The 24367-nt window shown below is 41.4% G+C and overlaps 1 protein-coding gene across 5 annotated transcripts in view; it reads right to left on the bottom strand.

Moving 5' to 3' along the window:
* The window catches only part of LRIG2 (leucine rich repeats and immunoglobulin like domains 2), a 56424-nt gene extending 34026 nt beyond the window's left edge, over positions 1 to 22398 (bottom strand). For 2 of the 5 annotated variants that reach the window (XM_046645515.1, XM_046645516.1), the window contains exon 1: positions 21963 to 22398. In XM_046645515.1, coding sequence (XP_046501471.1) covers positions 21963 to 22201 — 239 coding nt within the window. In that variant the 5' untranslated portion in view covers positions 22202 to 22398. Of the gene's footprint in view, positions 1 to 12125; positions 12303 to 21962 lie in introns of those variants that run through there. The other 3 variants (XM_046645517.1, XM_046645518.1, XM_046645519.1) reach the window with 3 other exon arrangements.
* Positions 22399 to 24367: the final 1969 nt, after the last annotated feature.

Here is a 24367-nt window from a genome sequence, read left to right as displayed (position 1 = left end):
TTCAGCCCATCTCTGCATTGCTGCAGTGCCCCTGTATCCACTCATTTCATGGACCCAGGTGGCCACCACAAATGAGCACACAAGGATATTTGCTGGTTGATTCCAATCACCTTCCAAACTTGGAAGAGGGTTCTTCCGATGGGCATTGACATGTCCTACTTTAATGCAACCCTCAAATTCCCACAGTGATTTCCAGAATACTGTGTCCCATATGGGCATCCCTTTAATAGGCGAGGTTTCCACTGCTCTTCTGCCTGACCTATGGCCAGACCACTGGCCACTGCCTATGAATCAGTAAAACTCCAAACATATGGGCTTTTTCCAATGTTCAATTCTTCCATCATTGCTAAGAAAACAGCATGCAACTCAGCCTACCAAGCTAATTTGTCTTTATATTTATCAATCAGAGTAGTGGCCTTCCAAATAGGATGCTGCCCATTCACCTTGGAACTCCCATCCACAAACCAAGCAGCTCTTTTTTAGTCAGTTATGAGCTGTACAGAGGACACTACCCAAGTGACAAAAGAAATCAGCAGCTCCTCACACAGTTCCAGAGTCAGCCCTGGGGAAAAGAGGCTCCCTGCTCAAGTTTCTCCTCCTTGCATTCCCCAGGCAGCATGATCCTGTACACACCTATTATGGAACTCTTATGGGCACTGCCCTCCCCATTTGAGTGTTTATCTGTCATTATACAAGACATTATGAGTATTTCAGGTTTCAAGATTATTTTATGACTTTTAGTCATAGTGGCAGTTTCAATTAATGTCCAATAGCAAGCCAATAACTGCCTTTCAAATGGAACTTCTCTAGTCCAAAGTCCGAGTAGTCATTGCCGGCTTTTGCCATAAGCCCCAGTCCACAGTACACACATGGCTATCACACAGAGAATTTGTCCATACCAGCACTCCAATTTCTATTCTATACTGTGTGGGCTTGCGCAATTTTACTGGTTCCCATTTAGCATGTCCAATTAACACTGCTTGAAGGGTGGATTTACATGCCTTCTGTTTTATACTAGGTAGAGGAAACATTCCCCAGTCAGATACAACATCCATCTCCATAATAGTTAGGTAAAAGCCTGTTCAAATATAGCAGTTCTCCTACAAACTTTTACCTTACATTCCTAACTGTAGCCTCCATTAGGACTTCATTAACAGGTTTTGGTTTTATAATACTAGGTAGGGGAAGTGCTCCTCAGCCAGACATAACATCCATTCCCACAAAAGATTCAGGTAAAGGAGACACAACCTCTTTACATAAAGCCTGTTGAAACATTCCAACTTTCATAATCCTGTCAAACCTTAAATAGTTTGAAGTTCTCTCACAGTTGCATCAGGGCTTCACCAATGGGTTTTGGTACCACAGTGCAAAGGGCTCTCACATAAAGGAGTGCTAAAAACTTCTCGCCACCTCCTGACCATTTTACCCACTCATGCACAAAAGGCTTTGGGTCCTCCCCAGGGGTTAAGCCAAGGGACTCTGGCCTTTTTGTCAATCTTGATCTCATTTAATCTGCCTAACCAATGCCCCAAGGGATTGCTGGTCAGGTTTCTCACTGTAATCTCCGCCTTGGGATTTTTCATTATTTTTTTGCTGGGAAAGATTTGCCCTGAGCTAACATCTGTTGCCAATCTTCCTCTCTTTTTTTTTTTCCCTAAAACCTCCCCAAAGTCCCAGTACATAGTTGTATATTCTATTTGTAGGTCCTTCTAGTTCTTTCATGTGAGCCACCACCACTGCATGACAGATAAGTGGTGTGGTTCCATGCCTGGGAATTGAACCCGGGCTGCCAAATCAGAGCACACTGAACTTTAACCACTAGACCATCAGGGCTGGCACTCTGCCTTCAGATTTTTAAATTTCTCTAAGCTAGGGTAAACAGAGTGGACTTGTTTGAGGCCCTCTAATGTTGGCGGCCACAAAGAGGTCCCTTTGGCCAGCCCAACCTTGGGTAGTGCTGAACTAAAACCTTTGCTTTAATCCCATCAATGTCTGTTTTATTCATCCTATTCCTTAATAACCATGTAAAGTTTTCCATTATGCTAGGTCAAGTCCTGTGATTCTTCCTTTTCTTTGGTCCTAGCAATATCTGTTTTATTCATACCTTCTTAATAACCATTTAAAAATTTCCACCTTGTTAAGACCAGTCCCTTGACCCTCTACTTTGCTTTTCCTCATTCTCTTGTTAACCTAAAGTTTTTATTAACATTTGTAAAATTCAGGAGGGGAAGCTGAGACAGCAAATATATAAGGCTTTCCCAATTGCCCCCTGGTTTGGCAGCAGTGAGGTCATATGGGGTGTTCATGTAAAAGAGTCCCCCTTAACCACAGCATTTACCATGAACTGGGTAACAGGCATATTCATTAGGTGAATATCCCCCATTAACATAAAGATAATCCCATATGGTTTATATAGGAAAGAAATCATCACTTCATCAGGAGAGTTCCACTTGGCATTCATAGGGAGCGGCAGGCAGTCCCCTTTCTCAGGGTACACAGACCTTACAGTGGCTTTTGCCCTGTCCACCAGGCTGACTGTTCCCTCAGGAATAACCTGCTTTGTGTCTGGATCACATATGGCCATCTGCGGTTGTTCCATAGTGAGCTGTGGATCTTACATCAACCCAAACATGCCCTTCCCCACTGCAGCATTTAAAACCAGATACTGCTCCTAAATTAGTTACTTTCACAACCCATTTTAGTAAGGGTTCTTCAGGAAGTTGATATTAGCAATCCACAAAATGAAACAACTCCTTCACACTATACTCCTTGGTTTCAACAGTTTTTCGGTTTTGCCTTCCTCTACACCAACTACCTTCTTGGTGACCAGGTCTTAGAGGTGCTTTCTGTTGTCCTTGTGTAATTTTTCCCTTGGGGAGCAGCTTTGAGGCTAGTGGCCTAAGCTGACTCACTGAAATCTGAACTTGCTAACATCAAACTCCAACTCAGCGCTCTCTTTTAATTTCATTTTAGCTATTACAGGTAACAATAACCAAGGGATTGAACATTTCACCTTTTTCTTATTAGTTTCCATTTCCTTATGCATCCAGTGAACCAAAGTGCTGAACCAAACCAAACCATCTCTAAATCCCACTGGTAACTTTTACCTTTAGTAACTGAGAGCAGCACAAGTGCTGTTCCATACCACGGGTGACCACATGGCCACCCAGGAACCAAAGGTTCTATATACTCCACCCTTTTATCTGTTCTCTTCCCAAATCACGTGTTTCCCTGAGCCAGGGCCATTCTAGCAAATCTCACTCCTGTGACACCAAATATCTAAGAAATACTCCCTGTGTTCAAAGAAAAAAAAAATATTCAATGACATTTGTTAAAACACAGAAAGGAAGGCTTTATTCAAGGTGGTGCAGGTTATCTCTACAGGTATAGGGACCAGTGCAGTGAAATTCTACAGTGAGGGAAAGAGATTGGGCTCAACTCCGAATACTGCATGGGCAAGTGGGAATTTATAGCTAAAAAGTAGCCTTACTCCTTACTCCTTATAAGAAGGAGCCTTACTCCTACAGCTAAGGTCAGCTAAGGTGAGTGAACATAAAATTACTAAGAGGAAACATCAGGGGTAGGGGGGATCCAGCTAAACAGACCTTAGTGGATTCCTGCTGAAGACAGGCCAGGGTGATTAGACATCACCTAAGGAATGGTGGAGGATGAGGAATTGATCATACATTAAGGGGGTGGCGGCTTCTTGCTAAACTTAGCAGGGTTCTTGCTAAAACTGCATTTTCAAGGAAGTATACAGATGGGTCTAGGAAGAAGGTTCAGGAGTCTGACTAAAATTTGGTCAAGCAGAGAATCTTTGTGAGTTCCCACCCTTGTTCACGAAAGAAGAGACTTTCTTCTTATGAAGGACCAGGCGAACCTTCTGTTGGGGCTTGGTATTAGAGGATATTTGCTCAATAGTGCCAGCAGTCAGGCATTTAATGAGGGAGTTTCTATGAAAATAAAAGACAAGCAAGAATTAATAGATAGAAATCCAGTTTCTGAGTCCAGAGGACAGCCAGTTTCAAGATTTTTAGACTTGAGCTTGAAGCATATTGAGATGGCAGAGTGAGGACAGTAAGTGGTTATCTGAAGAATTTTCCTCGTTTGCAGTGTGAATGTCTCTGATGATGGCAGTGGGTGTTCTGATGAACTCCATGAGTGGTCCACAGAGCAGAAGGCACAAAGGTTGCCATACATGATCTGTTGTAGTAATTTTTTTTTACGTTTATATCAAGTCATCCAGCTTCAGCTTGCGGGGTTTCAGGAAAAGCACAGTTTTAGTTCTCAGCACCAAGTCAGAAGGGTGGGGAAAAAATTGGAAACATTAGTTTGGAGAGTTGTAACCAGATACAGAGGGAACTAAAATTGAGAATGTGGTAAAGACTGGTAAAATGTGCAAGACAGAACCCAAAAGGGTGCACTAAAGTTTTGCATTGAAACAAAAAAATTTCTCTCTTCAGTCAACTTTATGATTCTTGTTTACAAAATAATTCTGGTCTTATTATATTTGCCCAGATTATTTACATATGTGCAGCAAGAATAGTAACTGACCATATAGCCTCTTTTTGAGTTTGCTTTGCTGGACCTTTTCACAAGGAATGTCAGATTAGACTTTTTCTTCTTTTTTTTTCCTTCTTCTCCCCAAAGTCCCCCCAGTACATAGTTGTAAATTCTAGTTGTAGGTCCTTCCAGTTCTGCTATGTGGGACACTGCCTCAGCATGGCTTGATGAGCAGTGCTAGGTCTGCACCCAGGATCTGAACCAGCGAAACCCTCGGCCGCCGAAACAGAGCGCACAAACTTAACCACTCAGCCATGGGCTGGGCCCTCAGATTAGACTTTTAAAAAAGCCTCTCAAACACAGGAAGCCAATCCAGGAACTAGCCACCAGACTTCACCTCCCACACCTATAGATTTGAGTGAATTCCTCTCTTTTTGAGTTCCCTAAGATATCCTGAGGTCCGGAGCCTGCCAGAAAGTGACCTTCCTTACTCACCTATAAGGCTGGGAAACCCCATAAGCCAGGTTACCAGGCCAGTTTTTCCAAGAGTACTGGCTCCATGAAGTCAACCTTAGTCCCTTAAACCAGATTCTCTGCACATCATTCTCAAATATAACATTCCAGACAAAGCCTTGGTGATAGAAACAATGTTTCCAATTGTATCCTGTTACAAAAAGAGATTCTTATTGAACTTATGCAAATAACTATATTGTCAAGACAATAAAAATACTAGGAGTTTCCGAATTCTGGAGAGATGAGGTAGAGAGAAAAAGTAATTGTTTCATCTTTGTTCATAAAGGTATAATCTACCAGACTACTGTAAGCTATAGACAGCTTAAGAGAAAAGTAAAAAGGGTTCTTTAAATCTGGAAAACAAAACATTAAAGAACCTGCAATGTTTCAAACACAGAATCATAAAAAAATTATAATCATCCTCATCAGTTCATTCAGTCCCATGTAATTAGTTAGTTCTTGTTCTGCTTGACCTTGGGTTAACAGTTTTATGAATCCATGAGCTTCTTCATTAGTTCTGGAAATTCTTACTCAGTCCAATGGCATGGTCAAAAGTTATTTGACTGATGCCATCATGGAGCCTTCTTGCCTGTAGCTAATTGTAAATGCTTTCAGAGAAGAATGAGAGTAAAACAATTTGTCTGTGAATGACAGACTTAAAATGGCCATGGTTAAGGTTCTGATGAGAGTTCATTTGATAAGGAAAATTAGTTATTTGTGTGGCAAACAATATTTTAACATAATAACCGGACAACAGTATTGACAAATTTCTATCAACCTCATATATTTCTGGAATACCTATATTAGTAACATATATATATCCATACACATATAACCTAAGAAGGTTTGTTATCATTTCTTATTTGACAATGCTTCCCACATAATTTAACATACCAAACAAACCTAATTAGTTTAACATCTCTTTTACAAGATGAAACAAATCCTTTGAGATTTTCCAGAGGCCCTCTGGAATATCCCAAAGTCAGTTTGTAGTCAAAAAGACTCCTTTTAGAATTTGATTTGGAGGAGGTGACAAAAATGTCAAAAGATTTAAACACTTGACTAAGATCACAAGTCACTGTGAAACAATACTTAGCTATCTATTTAAATAAAGTGACAAACAAAAGATTTCAAAGGCAAATATAGAAAGTTACATAGTTGTTACAGAGCACAGGCAGAGTAGATTTAGTCCTAGGATTTTTGGAATGAGAAATGAGCACTAGCTTCAGCTTAAAGTCACCAGTTGTGTTAGCCCCCAGCAAGAGAGTCAGCCTGTCCTTTGAAGCCAAGCACTGACTTCTCCTCTTCTGCTGTGAAAGTCCTAGGTGGCATCTTCTTCCAATACAAGGCTGTCTCATCTACACTGACAATATGTTGTTTAGTGTATCCACCTTCGTTACTTCTCTTAGCTAGCTGTTCCGGACAACTTGCTGCAGCTTCTACACCAGCACTTGATGCTTCACTTGCACTTTTATGTTATGGAGACAGCTTCTTTCTTTGAACCTCATGAACCGACCTCCACTAGCTTCAGACTTTTCTTCTGCAGCTTCCTCACCTCTCAGCCTTGATAGAATTGGAGAGAGTTAGGGCCTTGCTCTGCATTAGGCTTTGGCTTAAGGGAATGTTGTGTTGCGGCTGATGTCATCTTCTATCCAGACCACTAAAACTTTCTCCATATCAGCAATAAGGCTGTTTCGTTTTCTTATCATTGGTGTGTTCACTGGAGTAGCACTTTTAATTTCTTCCAAGAACTTTTCTTTTGCATTCACAGCTTGGCTAACTGTTTGGAACAAGAGGCTAGCTTTAGGTTTATCTTAGCTTTCCAAATGCCTTCCTCACTAAGCTTCATCATTTCTAGCTTTTGACTTACAGTGAGAGATGTGTGACTCTTCCTTTTACTTGAATACTTAAGAGGCCAGTGTAGGGTTATTAACTGGCCTTATTTCAATATTGTGTCTCAGGGAAAAGGGAGGCCTGAGGAGAGGAAGGGAGAGAGGGGAACACTGGTCAGTGGAACAGTTGGAAAACACACAACATTTACAGATTAAGTTCACTTTTTTTTTTTTTTTTTTGGTGAGGAAAACTGGCCCTGAGCTAACATCTGTTGCCAGTCTTCTTCTTTTTGCTTGATGAAGACTGTTGCTGAGCTAACATCTGTGCCAATCTCCCACTGTTTTGTATGTGGGACACCGCCACAGCATGGCTTGATGAGTGGTGTGTAGGTCTGCACCAGGCATCTGAACTGGCAAACCCTGGGCCGTGAAAGTGGACCATGCAAACGTAACCACTATGCTACCAAGCCAGCCCCTAAGTTTGCTGTCTTAAATGGGTGCAGTTCATGGTGCCCTAAAACAATTATAATAGTAACATCAAAGATCACTGATCACAGATTACTATAACAAATATAATAACAATGGAAAAGTTTGAAATATTGTAAAAGAATTACCAAAATGTGACAGAGACAAAAAGTGAGCAAATGCTGTAGGAAAAAGTGTCAATAGACTTGCTCAATGTGGGTTTACCACAAACCATCAATTTGTAAAAAATGTGGTATCTGCAAAGTGCAATAAAGCAAAGTACAATAAAAGGGTGTATGCCTTAATTTTTTTTCTACCTAGATTTACTAGTTGAACAAGCTTATGCTATCTCTATAAGATGTTTAAGATTATAAAACTATAAAACCAAACTAAGAATAAAATGTATAATAAAAATGAATTGCTTCATATATGTCAAGCACGGCACTATGAAAAAAGGGGCGGGGAACATGTATTTAATCTTTTTAGGTTTTTGCTTTTGTGATGTTTGCCTAATGTGTGTTTTGTAAAAATAATTAGTAGGGAAATAATTTGAGACGATGGCTAACTCTGTTTACTCTTACGTCTGCCTAAAATAAGAATCTAAGTCATTTCTAAGTAAAATAAACTACTGAAACATTCATTATCGAACCTAAGTTTAAGTTTATATATTTTTGGCATCTTGTTTTTACATGGTATAAAGAAGCTAAAGATACTTGGATTTGCTAGTAAACATGTCGTTTGCTACACTGAGAAACTGTACTATGAGGAATCACGTGCCCCCAGAAATTGTGAAATTGTATACAGACGGTCCCCAACTTACAACGGTTTGACTTATGATTTTTTGACTTTATGTTGGTGTAAAAGCGATACACATTCAGTGGGAACCATACTTTATATTTTGAATTTTGATCTTTTCCTGGGCTAGCGATATGCAGTACTATATACTCTTGTGACGCTGGGTAGCGGCAGCCACAGCGGTAGTGAGCCACAGCTCCCAGTCAGCCACGTGATCACAAGAGCAAACAACCAACACACTTACAATCATTTTGTACCCACAGAACCATTCTGTTTTTTACTTTCACTACTGTATACAATTAATTACATGAGATATTCAACACTTTATTATAAAACAGCTTTGTGTTAGATGATTTTACCCAACTGTAGGCTAATGTAAGTGTTTCGAGCATGTTTCAGGTAGGCTCGGCTAAGCTATGATGTTCGGTAGGTTAGGTGTATTAAACGCATTTTTGACTTACATTTTCACTTACATTGGGTTTATCAAGATGTAACCTCATCATAAGTTGAGGGAGTGCTGTATTCATAAATTTACTAATCTACTCCAGAATACTGATCTATGACAGACCACAGATGTTTACTTCCTAGTTTTCTCTGTAAAAGAAAGGTTATTAATGGTTAAAAATCATATAAATATGTGTAAATGAAACTACTAAAAATTCTAAGAATGAAGAGAAGCAACTTTGTATGCTAAGTATGCAAGGTATGAAAGATGTGTTTTTGTTCAAAGAAAAAAAGTAATTTCATTCTAAGGTAGACTTACTGGTTGTTCCAGGATGAGAAAGAAGAAAAATATAGGACAAAAAACTGAATGGAGGGGCCGGCTCCGTGGCTGAGTGGTTAAGTTCGCGCGCTCCACTGCAGCGGCCCAGGGTTTGGATCCTGGGCATGGACATGGCACCACTCGTCAGGCCACGTTAAGGCGGCGTCCCACATCCCACAACTAGAAGGACCTGCAACTAAGATATACAACTATGTACCCAGGGCGGGGGGGGGGGGGGGGGGGGGGGGGGGGGAGGAGGGATAGGGGAAAAAAAAAAAAAAAAAAAAAAAGACTGGCAACAGTTGTTAGCCCAGGTGCCAATCTTTAAAAAAAAAAAAAAAAAAATATTGAAACACTATTTTAAAAAAAAAAAACACAGAACTTTAATATCAAAAGTGCACTAAATCAAAACTATAATGCCAAAGTTTTCTTGGGTTCTTGGTCTGCTCTTATTAGGAAATTATAAAAAGGTTTTTCTTTACCTATTAAGTAATCTGCCTCGGAAACAAAGATTTTGTGTCTTATCAAAATAATTTCCTGTGTTTCACGTTACCTTTATCAGGTCTTTGATTATTTAAAAAAAAAGCTGAGTCTTCTCAATTTTAGAAGAGCCTGGATGACAGCACATCTGTTTACATTGTTTACTGAATAGTTCAATCCCACTGTTGAGACCTACTGCTCAGAAAAAAAGATTCCTTTCAAAATATTACTGCTCAGTGACAACACAGCTGGTCACCCAAGAGCTCTGACTGATGGAGATGTACAAGATTAATGTTGTTTTCATGCCTGCTAACACAACATCCATTCTGCAGCCCATGGATCAAGGAGTAATTTCAACTTGCAAGTCTTATTATTTAAGAAACACATTTCGTAAGGCCACAGCTGCCACAGACAGTGATTCCTCTAATGGATCTTGGCAAACTAAAGTGAAAACCTTCTGGAAAGGATTAACCATTCTAGACACCATTAAGAACATTTGTGATTCACGGGAAGAGGTCAAAATATCAACATAACAGGAGTTTGGAAGAAGCTGGTTCCAACACTCATGGATGACTTTGAGGGTTTCAAGACTTCAGTACAGCAAGCAACTGCAGATGTGGCGGAAATAGCAAGAGAACTAGAATTAGAAGCGGGGCCTAAAGATGTGACTGAATTGCTGCAATCTCATGATAAAACTTTAATGGATGAAAAGTTGCTTCTTATTGATGAGCAAAGAAAGTGGTTTCTTGAGATGGAATCTACTCCTGGTGAAGATGCTGTGAAAATTGTTTAAACGACAACAAAGGATCTAGAATATTACATAAACTTAGTTGATAAAGCAATGGCAGGGGTGAGAGGATTGAGTCCAATTTTGAAAGAAGTTCTACAGTGAGTAAAATGTTATCAAACGGCATCAGAGGCCTCAGAGAAATTGTTCGTGAAAGGAAAATTCAATCAATGCAGCAAACTTCATTGCTGTCTTACTTTAACAAATTGCCACTACGCAACTAGAAGGACCTGCAGATAAGATACACAACTATGTACCGGGGGGATTTGGGGAGATAAAGAAGGAAAAAAAGAAGGAAACTGCCACAGCCACCCCAACCTTCAGCAACCACCACCCTGATCAGTCAGCAGCCATCAACACTGAGGCAAGACCCTCCACCAGCAAAAAGATTATGACTCGCTGAAGGCTCAGATGATGGTTAGCATTTTTTAGCAATAAAGCATTTTTTAATTAAGGTACATAAATTGTTTTTCAAGGCATAATGTTATTGAACACAATAGACTACAGTATAATATATACGTAATTTTTATATGCACTGGGAAACCAAAAAATTCACGACTCATTTTATTGCGGCGGTCTGGAACTGAACTCACAGTATCTCAGAGGTATGCCTGTGTATGTCTGCATTATATTTAATGCTGACAACTCAGAAGACACACCTGTTTTTATTTCACCAACAATTTTAAAATTATATTTATGAAAAATTACCCCTGATCATGTGAACTTAAAACATTGGGTTAGTTTCTTTATTTCTGAGAGTTTCAGCAATATTTAATTCATATAAGCGCTCGTTTATCTCTAAGCCAACTTGAATGGAACCGATTTAAGGAATTTTATAAATTAACTTGGTAATACCATCCAGAGGTACAAAAATATCACACATCTATAACATACATATATATTAACATAAATAAACATACAGACATAAATAGAGATCTTATGGTTTTCATTCTAAAATTTTAGCCATGAGTTAACAAAACATAGTAATATAAACTCACTGGTGTATACAAAATAATTAGCTCTTGTCTTTTCTCCACTTCATATTTTTATGCAAATTGTTTCTGGAAAATGGGACAAATTAAGGTTACCTGTTTACCAATTTTGTAGAGACCACCTTCAAGACCTTCCCTTGCCATGATATGTAATCTTATGGAGGCTGTGGACCAAATTTTAGGTGAGTCACCGAGGAGACATCTAGCAGCTACCTGATGTCTCCAAAGCCCATCCAACTGGCCAAAACATCCAGTCCATTTCCAATTAGGCTTTTTCCTTTTTAGCCTCAAGTGGCCGCTTTTAGGGGTCCCTAAGGCCCTTGACAGCCCCAAATGGAGGACAGGGAGCCCAAAGCCAAGTGGCTAGACAGACTGAGGTGGAAAAAGGTCTGGCAGGGGTAGAGGGATAGAGGAGGAAGGCATTTGGAGGGGGACATATCAAATGATTCAAAGGAATTGGAGGGAAGACCGAAGGTGGTAAGAGGAGGAAGGAGAAGCAGAGGCAATGGGAAGGGAGAAGTATTAGAGGAGCCAGTTCGGGGAGATCTCAAGTTTGACAAAGAGGCCAATGAAGTTCCATATTATTCTCAGCAACATCATGCCTACAAGAATGGAGGTAGACACAGCTGGCAGAGAATATAGTCAGCAGGGGTTCAAAAACCCTTAGTTTGAGTCAACGAAGAAGTTCTCATGGGAGAAGCAGGATCCAGTAGAAAAAACTGAGAGGTGTCACAGAGAGCAAGGAAGAAAGACTTCCAGCACAAAGAGTCAAGGAATAATCAAAAAAAGAGACTTCCAGCCCAGTAGGTACCTTTCAAACAAAGAAGCCTAGGACTCTATCCCAGCTTCTTACAAACAGCTGCTTGCCTGGGACTCTAACTGAGCTTCTTATAAACAGAGAAACCTGGGACTCTAACCCAGTCTGTGTTTATCTGGGACTCTATCCCATCTTCTGGAGTACACTCAGACTCTTAAGAATCAAAATCTATCCTTACCAGCTTCCACGGACGTTTGTCCGGAGCAATGGTTCAGGAGTCGGACTCACCAATGGATCCCCGATCAATCAGTCAGGAGTGAAGATAAAGGCTTCAAAGGTACACACTTAGGGTCCTGGGTGAGAGGTCCGGGGGTCCAATGATGAATCTGATCCTATCCGAGTTGTGGCACCATAACTGTTAAAAGGAAAAAAATATTCAATGACACTCGTTAAAACATGGTAAGGAAGACTTTGAGGGGGGAGGCCTATCTCAATAGGTATAGGGACCACTGCGATGAAATTTTGCAGTGAGAGAAAGAGATTGGACTCAACTCCAAATACTGGTAAGTGGGAATTTATAGCTAAGGAGCAGGATGGGGTCAGTAGACGGAAAATTACTAAGAGGAAATATCAGGGGTAGGGGGGCTCCGATTAAACACATCTGACAGGATTCTTGCTGAAGACGGGCCAGGGTGATCAGACATCACCTGGGGGATTGTGGAGGATGAGAAACCCAATCAGATGTTGAGAGTGTTCAGATATCGAGGATGGGGCTTCTTGCTAAACTGACTTGGCAGGGTCTTGCTAAAACTGCATTTTACGAGGATGTGCACAAATGGGCCTAGGAGAAGGTTCAGGAGTCTGACTAAAGTTTGGTAAAGCAAAAAATGTTTGCCACTTGTTTCTTCCTTTACTCACACACATAATATTTCTCACACCAGACGCATGTGCTTTTTCCCCAACACCAACCAATTCTCCAACACCAGCTGGATGTCCTACAATTCAATTCAATTCAATTCAATTCTGACACTACCTGGAGTTAGTGCAGACCCCACAAGATAAGGGCTCAGTCCCACAAGACTGTTCCTCACTTCAGACACCAATCATAAATAGTAGGTCCCCATGATACGCACAACTTCGGTCCAACTTGGCTACAAATCAGAGGTTCCTACGACCCCCTCCTTTGAGTCAATCACTTCCTACAGCTCACAGAACTCAGGGAAACACTTACTTACATTTACAAGTTTATTATATAATAAAAGATGTGATAAAGGACACAGATGAACAGCCAGATGAAGAGAGACATCGGGCGAGATCCAGAAGGTTCCAGTGCAGGAGCTTCTGTCCCTGCAGACTTGGGGTGCACCACCCTCCCAGCACACAGATGTGCTCACCAACCCAGAAGCTCTCCAAAACCCATACTTTGGGGATTTTTACGGAGGCTTCTTCACAGAGGAATGATCAATTGTTAACTCAATCTCCAGCCCCTCTCCCTTTCCAGGAGGGTGGGGGCGTGCGGCTGAAAGATCCAAGCTTCTAATCATAGCTTGGTCTTTCCGGTGACCAGCCCCTATCCTGAAGCTATCCAGCAGCCCACCAAGAGTCACCTCTGTAGATCCAACAGCACTCCTATCCCCCAGGAAATTCCAAGAGATTTAGAAGCTCTGTATCAGAAATCAGGGTAAAGACCAAATATAAGAACAAAAGATGCTCCTAGTGCTCTTATCACTTAGGAAACTAGAAGGGTTCCAAGAGCTCTGTGCCAGGAAACAAGGGCAGATATAAATATTTCAAAAACCAGGATTAATGAATATTGTCTACGATCTTTTTGATAAAGGCCACAAGTTTAATTATCTGAGTTTGAATTACCAGTATATTTAAAACATTGCATGTGTTTTAAAAATTCAAAATTGCATAAAGAAAGCCATGTGTATCTAGTGGTTTTATAGTTCAAGCCAACTGCTGATGAATGTTAGATTTCTCAGTTTCATACAGCACAATCCCATCTTTTAATATTCTAAGAGTTATTCTGCTAATATAAGGCTTCTATCCAATTACATTTCTACAACAGAATTAATCTCCAAGGCATTTCACTTCAACTGAAAATGTCAATTTTATTATAGGACATTTAAAATTCTTGAATGCCATTTGGCTTTTGGCAATTTGTCTTGACTAAACAAAAATCAAACCTAGACACAAAATTAATGTATCTTACATAAAACTATTTCTAATTACTGTTTACCTAACAATGAAGGACCTTCAAAAGTAGGCCACACTTCACAGCCAGGCAAGCTAACCACTGGCTGCATTAGATGCCCGTAGCTCTGCTGCAGCCCAGAGTGGGAAAGTGAGATCCAGCAGTATCAGATGGTAGCAGAGCTGCAAGTCTGGGTGAACCAGCTCACGGCTGCCGCAAAAGCCCATAACACCACTGCAGACCCTAAGGAGGGAGCATGTCCAGGCGGGTTGTGGGAGCAGGCACCAGCAACCCAAAGCCCCCATGTGATTATTCCCACAGCTGACAGAAGACCCCACATGGCCACTGCGATCCCAGGAGGGGCCCAGGCTCAGTCAGGACAGCTGACAGGGATCCTGGTCAGTGCAGATTACACAGCTGCTGCCCCCTCCCCCCAACTGGAAGCAGTAACCAAACTCTATCTCTATGTGGAGGCACAAATCCATGCCACCAAGCAGTACAAAAAAAATATTAAATCTCCAGAACAGAAGGAAAATGACAAGTACCAAGAAAACAATCCCAAAGACACAGAAATCTATAACCCAAATGACAAAGAATTCAAAATATCTATCATTAAAAAACTCAATGAGTTAGAAGAGAATACAGATAGACAATTCAATGAGTTCAGGAGCTACATCACAAAAGAGCTTGATACTGTAAAGAAGAACCAATCAGAAATGTTGGAAATGAAAAACACAATGGAGGAGATTAAGAAAAATCTGGACTCCCTGAACAGTAAGGCTGATAATACGGAGGACAGAATTAGCAGTCTGGAGGACAGGAATATAGAAATGCTTCAGATAGAGGAGGAGAGAGAACTAAGACTAAAAAGAAATGAAGGAACTTTCCAAGAAATATCCAACTCAATTAGGAAACACAACATAAGGATTATAGGTATCCCAGAGGGAGAAGAGAAGGAGAATGGAGCAGAAAGCTTGTTCAAAGTAATAATAGCCGAAAACGTCCCAAACCTGAGGAGACAATTGGAAATCCACATGACAGAAGCTAACAGGGGCTGGCCCCGTGGCCGAGTGGTTAAGTTCGCGTGTTCCGCTGCGGTGGCCCAGGGTTTCAGTGGTTCAAATCCTGGGCACAGACATGGCATCGCTCATCAGGCCATGCAGAGGCGGCATCCCACGTACCACAACTAGAAGGATCCACAACTAAAATATATACAACTATGTACTAAGGGGCTCTGGGGAGAAAAAGGAAAAATTTTTAAATCTTAAAAAAAAAAAAAAGTTAATAGATCTCCAAACTTTACCAATGTAAAAAAACCAAAAAAAGGGGGTTACAAAACCCTGAGCAAAGGAGATAAGTAGAAAGACAAAATCAGAAAATTGCAGCTCTCCATCAGAACAGGTTAGCAAATGCTAAAGGATAACATTAAAGATAAAGGGAAGATGGGGCTGGGGGCTGAGTGGTTGAGTTTGCAGGCTCCACTTTGGCAGCCCAGGGTTTTGCCAGTTCGGATTCTGGGCACGGACCTAGCACCACTCATCAAGCCACGCTGAGGCGGCGTCCCACATGCCACAACTAGAAGGACCCACAACTAAAAATATACAACTGAGTATTGGGGGGCTTTGGGGAGAAGGAAAAATAAAAAATAAATAAAATCTTCAAAAAAGGGTGTGGGGGAAGGAGCGGCCTGGTGGTGCAGCGGTTAAGTGCGCATGTTCCGCTTCGGCAGCCCGGGGTTCGACAGTTTGGATCCTGGGTGCAGACATGGCACCACCTGGCAACCCATGCTGTGGTAGGCATCCCACATAGAAAGTAGAGGAAGATGGGCACGGATGTTAGCTCAGGGCCAGTCTTCCTCAGCAAAAAGAGGAGGATTGGCAGATGTTAGCTCAGGGCTAATCTTCCACAAACAAAGAAAAAAAGAAAAAAAGGGAAGGGAAACACCAAGAATAAATATAACCTTGTCATTTTAAACACAAACTCACAACACAAGAAGACAAAAAGATGTGACAATAACAACCTAGAAGGGGAAGAGGAAAGGGAACTAGCTTAGTCTAAGGAAATAACAGACTATCAGAAAATGGATTATCTCATCTACGAGATGTTTTATACAAACCACATGGTAACCACTAAACAAATAATTAGAATGGAGACACAAATTAGAAATAAGAAGAAAACCAACACAGAAAACCACCTAACTGAATTGGTAGTCCAAAATGCATGGGATGAGAAACAAAAGAAATGCAGGAGAACCAGAAAACGAGCAATAAAATGGCAGCATTAGGACCCCACATTTCAATAATCACTCTAAATGTAAATGCATTGAATTCTCCAATCAAAAGACACAGAGTGGCAGGATGGATTAAAAACAAGACCCAAGAACATGCTGCCTCCAGGAAACACCTCAGCCCCAAAGACAAACACAGACTCAGAGTGAAGGGATGGAAGACGATACTCCAAGCTAATAGTGAACATAAGAAGGCAGGTGCTGCCATATTTATATCAGACAAAGTAGACTTCAAGGCAAAACAGGTAAAGAAAGACTAAGAGGGGAAGTTTATAATGATAAAAGGGACTCTCCACCAAGAAGACATAACACTTATAAATATATATGCGCCCAACACAGGAGCACCAAAGTACGAAAAGCAACTATTAACAAAACTAAAAGGAGATATGAACAACAATATGATAATAGTAGGGGACCTCAACACCCCCTAACACCAATGGATAGATCATCCAGACAGAAAGTCAACAAGGAAATTGTACAATTAAATTAAAAACTAGACTAGATTGACTTAATAGATATAGATATATAACACTCCATCCAAAGACAGCAAGTTACACATTCTTCTCAAGTGCGCATGGAACATTCTCAAGGATAGACCATGTGTTGGGAAACAAAGCAAGCCTCAACAAACTTAAGAGCACTGAAATAATATCAAGCATCTTTTCCAACCATAATGCTATGAAACTAGAAATAAATTACCAGAATAAAGTTGAGAAAGGGGCAAAGATGTGGAGATTAAACAACATGCTAGTGAATGACCAATGGATCAAAGGAGAAATCAAATATTATCTGGAGAAAAATGAAAATGAAAACATACCATACCAATTCATTTGGGATGCAGCAAAAGCCATATTAAGAGGGAAATTCATCGTAATACAGGCTTACCTCAATAAACAAGAAAAATCTCAAATAACCAATCTCAAACTACACCTAACAGAATTAGAAAAAGAAAAACAAACAAAGCCCAAAGTCAGCAGGAGGAGGGAAATAATAAAAATTAGAGCAGAAATAAATGAAATCAAAACCAAAAAGACAGTACAAAGGATCAATGAAACAAAGAGCTGGATCTTCGAGAAATAAAATTGACAGTGTCTTAGCAAGGCTCACTAAAAAAAAAGAGGGGACTCAAATAAATAAAATCAGAAATGAAAGAGGAGAAATCACAACGGATGCCACTGAAATACAAAAGGTTATCAGAGAATACTATGAAAAACTATATGCCAACGAATTGGACAACCTAGAAGAAATGGATAAATTCTTGGACTCTTACACTCTCCCAAAACTGAATCAGGAAGAAATAGAGAATGTGAATAGACCAATCACAAGTAAAGAGATTGAAACAGCAATCAAAAACCTCCCCAAAAATAAATGTCCAGGACCAGACAGCTTCTCTGGAGAATTCTACCAAACGTTCAAAGAAGACTTAATACCTAGCCTTCTCAAACTATTCCAGAAAATTGAGGAAGATGGAGCACTTCCTAACACATTCTACGAGGCCAACATCACCCTGATCCCAAAACCAGACAAGGACAACACAAAGAAGAAAAACTACAGGCCAATATCACTAGTGAACATAGACACAAAAATCCTCAACAAAATATTGGCAAACCGAATACAGCAACACAGTAAAAAGATCATACACCATGATCAAGTGGGATTTATACCAGGGACACAGGGACAGTTCAACATCCACAAATCAATCAATGTAATATACCACAGTAACAAAATGAGGAAGAAAAACCACATGATCATCTCAATAGATGCAGAGAAAGCATTCGACAAGATCCAACATCCAGGGGCCGGCCCCATGGCCGAGTGGTTAAGTTCGCACGCTCTGCTGCAGGCAGCCCAGTGTTTCGTTGGTTCGAATCCTGGGCACCGACATGGCACTGCTCATGAAGCCACGCCGAGGTGGCGTCCCACATGCCACAACTAGAAGGACCCACAACTAAAAATATACAACTAGGTACTGGGGGGCTTTGGGGAGAAAAATGAAAAAAATAAAAAAAAATCTTAAAAAAAAAAATCCAACATCCATTTATAAAAACTCTCAATAAAATGGGAATAGAAGGAAAGTACCTCAACACAATAAAGGCCATATATGACAAACCCACAGCCAATATCATACTCAATGGGGAAAAACTGAAAACCACCCCTCTAAGAACAGGAACAAGACAAAGATGCCCACTCTCACCACTCTTATTCAACATCTTACTGAAAGTTTTGGCTAGAGCAATTAGGCAGGAAAAAGAAATAAAGGGAATCCAAATGAACAATGAAGAAGTGAAACTCTCGCTGTTTGCAGATGACATGATCTTATATACAGAAAACCCTAAAAAATCCATCAGAAAGCTACTAGAAGTAATCAACAATTACAGCAAAGTTGCAGGGCACAAAATCAACTTACAGAAATCAGTAGCATTTGTATACTCTAATAACGAACTAGCAGAGAACTCAAGAACACAATCCCACTCACAATCCCAACAAAAATAATAAAATATCTTGGAATAAATTTAACCAAGGAAGTGAAAGACCTATACAATGAAAACTTCAAGACTTTCCTGAAAGAAATTGATGACAACATAAAGAGATGGAAAGACATTCCATGCACATGGATTGGAAGAATAAACATAGCTAAAATGTGCATACTACCTAAAGTAATCTACAGATTCAACACAATCCAAATCAGAATCCCAATGACATTCTTCATGGAAATAGACCAAAGAATCCTAAAATTCATATAGGGCAACAAAAGATCCCAAATTGCTAAAGCAATCCTGAGAAAAAAGAACAAAGCTGGAGGCATCACAATCCTGACTTCAAAATATACTACAAAGCTATCATAATCAAAACAGCATGGTACTGGTCCAAAACAGGCACACAGATTAACGGAACAGAATTGAAAGCTCAGAAATAAAACCACACATCTATGGACAGCTAATCTTTGACAAAGGAGCTGAGAACATACAATGGAGAAAACAAAGTCTCCTCAACAAATGGTGCTGGGAAAACTGGACAGCCACATGCAAACAAATGAAAATACACCATTCTTTTATGCTATTCACAAAAACAAACTCAAAATGGATCAAAGACTTAAAGGTAAGACCTGAAACCATAAGACTTCTGGAAGAAAATATAGGCAGTACACTCTTTGCCATCAGTCTTAAAAGGATCTTTTTGGACACCATGTCTTCTCAGAGAAGGGAAACAATAGAAAGAATAAACAAATGGGACTTCATCAGACTAAAGAGCTTCTACGAGGCAAGGGAAAATAGGACTGAAACAAAAACACAACCCACCAACTGGAAAAAATTTTGGCAAATCATATGTATCTGACAGAGGGTTAATCTCCATAATATATAAAGGACTCATACAACTCAACAACAAAAAATCAAACAACCCGATCAAAAAATGGGCAGGGGATATGAACAGACATTTCTCCAAAGATACACAGATGGCCAATAGGCACATGAAAAGATGCTCATCATCACTGAGCATCAGGGAAATGCAAATCAAAACTACACTAAGCTATCACCTTACACCCATGAGAATGGCTAAAATAACCAAAACAAAAAATAACAAATGTTGGAGAGGTTGTGGAGAAAAAGGAATCCTCATACACTACTGGTGGGAATGCAAACTGGTGCAGCCACTATGAAAAACAGTATGGAGATTTCTCAAAAAATTAAAACTAGAAATACCATACGACCCAGCCATCCCAATACTGGGTATCTATCCAAAGAACTTGAAATCAGCAATTCAAAGAGACCCATGCACCTCTATGTTCATCGCAGCATTATTTACAATAGCCAAAACACGGAAGCAACCTAAGTGCCCATGGACTGACGACTGGGTAAAGAAGATATAGTATATATATTTATACATACACAATGGAATACCACTCAGCCATAAAAAAGGATAAAATCATCCCAGTCACAGCAACATGGATGGACCTTGAGGGTATTATGTTAAGCGAAATAAGCCAGATAAACACAGACAATGTCTGTATGACTCCACTCATATGTGGAAGATAAACACGTAGACAAAGAGAATAGATTAGTAGTTACCAGGGGAAAGGGGGGGCTGGAGGGGGGGCACAAAGGGTGAAGTGGTGCACCTATGAGTCACAAATAAGAATGTACAACTGAAATTTCACAAGGTTATAAACTATCGTAACCTCAATAAAAAATTTTTTTAAAGTAGGCCATATTTACTTCAATTACAGCTAATGAAGCTGTGTTGTTTTTAAACCTGCACCAGATTTATGCTGTCATAATCAGGTAACTATTCGAAGAATTTCTTAGAAAAAGGCACCTGCTGCATAACAAAGACAGCTGTAGTAGGTTTAATTTAGACTATGCTGCACATTGACGTGAATTTTTAAATTGCATTTGTGTCAACAGAACTGGAATGAGCTACAAGTGTCACGATCACAAAATGACAGAAAGCGTCTTATTATATTGCACATCTAAGCTACTGCAACACTTGGTTACCTTAACTTTCTCAATGATTTATGACGTAGCTGTCTTTCCCATCTATCCTATTTGCAAATGTATTAATCCTTTAATCTCTGCAGCAGAGGCCTTCTGTTTGTGTTCTACTTCCAACGAAAATCCAAACAGCCCCTCATATTTTAATTGCACCTCAAGCTATTCTTTTTTGTGACGACTAGAAATCTGTCAATTAATAAATGCGTCGCTCAGTTAGCAGCAAAGAAATAACTGTACGATGGTGGTTAAGCAGCTCCATAATTGCAGCATATAATACCCACTGTTGCTCCTAATGCCACCAGGTTGACTCAGACTAATGAGCTCTCCAGGGCCACTGTCTAACACAGGCCTGTCAAGATGAGCACTCAGCAGTGGAGTCTCCCGAAGAATGCATCCAAACATTGTACTTGCTTCTCATACATAAACACAGAGGACTGATTTTTAGGTTCTTCGACACACAGAATTGCACCGAAAACAATCAAAGCATCACGTGATTTTGGAAAAGACTATTCCTTCCCTTCTTTACAGTGAATCTTAAATTAGAACAAGAATGCTACTTATAACGACATTTGTTCGCGGTAGTACTGGATCTCCTAACGCTGCAGCTCCTAACACAGATTTTAACCTTGTTAAGTATCAAAACTATAGCACGAAATGAGCCAAAACGCTAACTGGGCACAAAAGACTGTTCATATGTCTTTGGCGAACCTGGTTATAAAATCACGTGCCCGGGGACCATTCCACTGGGTATACACTGGATGATATAGCCCAAAGCGGGCAAGGAGCCCCAAACACGCAAAGTCAATGCCGCTGCCCAGGACCAGTGAGCCCTTAACAACATCCCCGCCCCAACTCCTCCCCAGCCCAGGAATCAGACTCCCCGATCCTAAGAATCTTAATCCTGGTCTTCACACAAGCCTCCAAAACCTGAACACCAGGCTTTCAGGCTTCCACCACCGCCAGCCTCGAAAGTTCACGACATCGTAAAGTCCTTTTCCTTGAGAACTTAGGCCCCCTCCACCCAGACCTGTCTCCCTCCGGTCCCCCGTGGAGGGGGAGCTCCCCTTTCCCTCGGTCCCCGCGCCCGGCAACGCTACTCACAGGCTGGCGGCGTCAGGGGGCAGCGGGCTCGACAGCGCCCTCCAGCTCGGGGCGGGCAGTTTCCTGCGACTGCAGTCCAGCAGAGGGATGCGGCAGGAGCAGAGCGCGGGGCAGACACCTGCCCGGGCGGCCGGCAGCAGGAAGAGCACCGCCTGGGCGAGGAAGAGGAGCCGGGAAAGCGGTCCCGACGCACACTCCAGCAGCGGCTCCTCCCGGACGCCTCGGGGCGCCGGCGCCATTTTCTTCCCCGACCCGGCCCCGGCAGAGAAGAGCCGCCAGCTACAAAAGGCGGCTCGGCGGAGACGCTTGGCGGCTGCGCGACCACCCGAGGCCCCACTGTCGCCCGCACCCTCTAAAGGCAGGCGAGGGGCGGATACGGCGCGGCAGTGGGGGCGGCGGCCGAGGACACACGGCTGAGGCCCCACGGACAACGCTCCTCCGCCCCGCCCCGCGACGCAACGTCTTCACGCACAGGAACCAGCCAATCGGTGCCAGAGGACGAGATCGCATGGGGGCGGGACTCCGTGAGGGGGCGGGGCCGGAGATAGCGAGCTCCTTAAGGAGGAAGCCTTTAAGGTGTCCTGCGCTTTCCGGCGTCCCTCCGGGGTTCCGCCGCCGTTCCTCCGCTGGAGGGCGCCGTGGCTCCTTCAGAGGGAGTAGGTGCTGTAGTGCTGCAGAGTCCAATGTGCTGACTTGGGGTATATCTATTAGGGCGATAGGAAAGGACCTTTTCTCTTCTCTAGAGGCTCCAAGAAAAGAGAATGGCAGAAGGGCTGCCTTCCAAGTCGCAGATGCGAATGGGGCGCGGGAGCTTCCATCTGGACCGGTTGGTCTCCTGAGCCGAGCTGGGCCCTCCTCCGCCCGCTTCTGCTTGTCTGCAGCTCGTGGTGTCCTACAAATGGGCAGCAAGTCTCACTCTCCTGACAGGAAACATCCATCACTATCAATTGATGGCCACCTAATCTCACGTAGACCGAGGCCCTGTTTATTCATCTTTGTACCTCCAGCTTCTCTTCTAGCTCGGAGTTCAGTACGTGTTGATGGGACTGCACCTGCTAGGCATGTCTCTAAGGAAAATACTCTTCTTTTCTCTGTTTTGGAGAATGGTGTTCTAGATACAATAGTCACTCTCAGAAAGGCAAGCGGGACATGTAGATAAAGAGGGTGTTGAACAGTCAACAAAGTGAAGGCTGGGTGTGAGGAAATTTTTTATTTATCCTGAAGCAAAGGTTATGGAAAACCTACTAGAAAAGGTGAAGTCTGGCCACTTTATGCTCACTCAGCCATGTATATCCAAGATTATAAATAAGACTTTGAGAATGTTAACCTAAAAATAAAGAGCCAAAATGAAAGGCAAAGAGACATTTATGTTCTGGTCGAAGAGTTGCAATTTGAGGCACACAGATTTGGATAGGAACCCAAATAGTGTTCTGCTAGAGAGTAAAAGTGAGGGGTTTTTAAAGACAAAGAAAAGAGGTTGTATTACCAAGAATTTTAATTGGAGTTAGAGGCAGAGCACTAGTCTTGGCAAAACATTGGTCAATTATTGATTCTATCTTCAGAAAGTCCTTAATCCTCAGTCTTTGTGATCAAGATGTTCATTCTCCTGCTGACTTCTCAAACAATTGCTTGTAAACAATTGCTATTTTGGCCCAGTCCAAAAGTTTGGCCCAGTCCAAGGTTCAAGACACCAAGGAAGCTTCTCTGGAAAGACAGCTCTGACTCCATTTTAAAATTACTCCACTATAGTCAATTTTAACAAGAATAATAGTGATGGTTCACTTATATGTAGTGCTTTTATACTTTTCAAAGAACCTTTGCATCTGTTACCTTGTTTGGTCCCTCAATGACTGTGAAATTGGCAAGACAGTTATTGCTGGCAAGGAAACAAGTTTAGAGGTTAAAATAAGTTACCCAGAGGCAGAGGCAGGCTGGCATTATTGTGGGTTTTCTGAGTCTTGTAAATTAGAAACCTGAGCAGGTTAAAAACGATAATGCTAAGTCATAGAGTTGTCCTAGAAAGTAACTGAAATCAATCTTTCCATGACTGGTTTGGAGTCACAATTATACTTTTAAAATTCTTCTTCCATTTTTTAATAATGAAATATTTCTTGGAATCAAGGCCAAATACAATTCTCCAATCTAAACCAAACTTTTAAAGCCAAGGGAGCAGAGTTAAACTTACTATTAGCCTCCCTTCCCTGGCTGCTGAGCATGCTTAACACCTACTCTAAGAAACTGGGCATAGGCAGGAGCCCCACAAAAAAAAAGGGGCATTTTAGTATGTATCTCTCTGCATTATAGTTTTATAACCCATTAGAAATTCACACTCTCTACCCTGTGTCCTTTCCAATGAGTAGTGCAGATCATACCAGCTAGGAGTCCCTCCCAGCTCTTAATTCCTT

Source organism: Equus quagga, chromosome 18, assembly GCF_021613505.1.
Source record: "Equus quagga isolate Etosha38 chromosome 18, UCLA_HA_Equagga_1.0, whole genome shotgun sequence".
Lineage (NCBI taxonomy): Eukaryota > Metazoa > Chordata > Mammalia > Perissodactyla > Equidae > Equus > Equus quagga.
The sequence above is the reverse complement of the archived record's forward strand: the minus strand, read 5'-3'. Positions and strand labels throughout refer to the sequence as shown.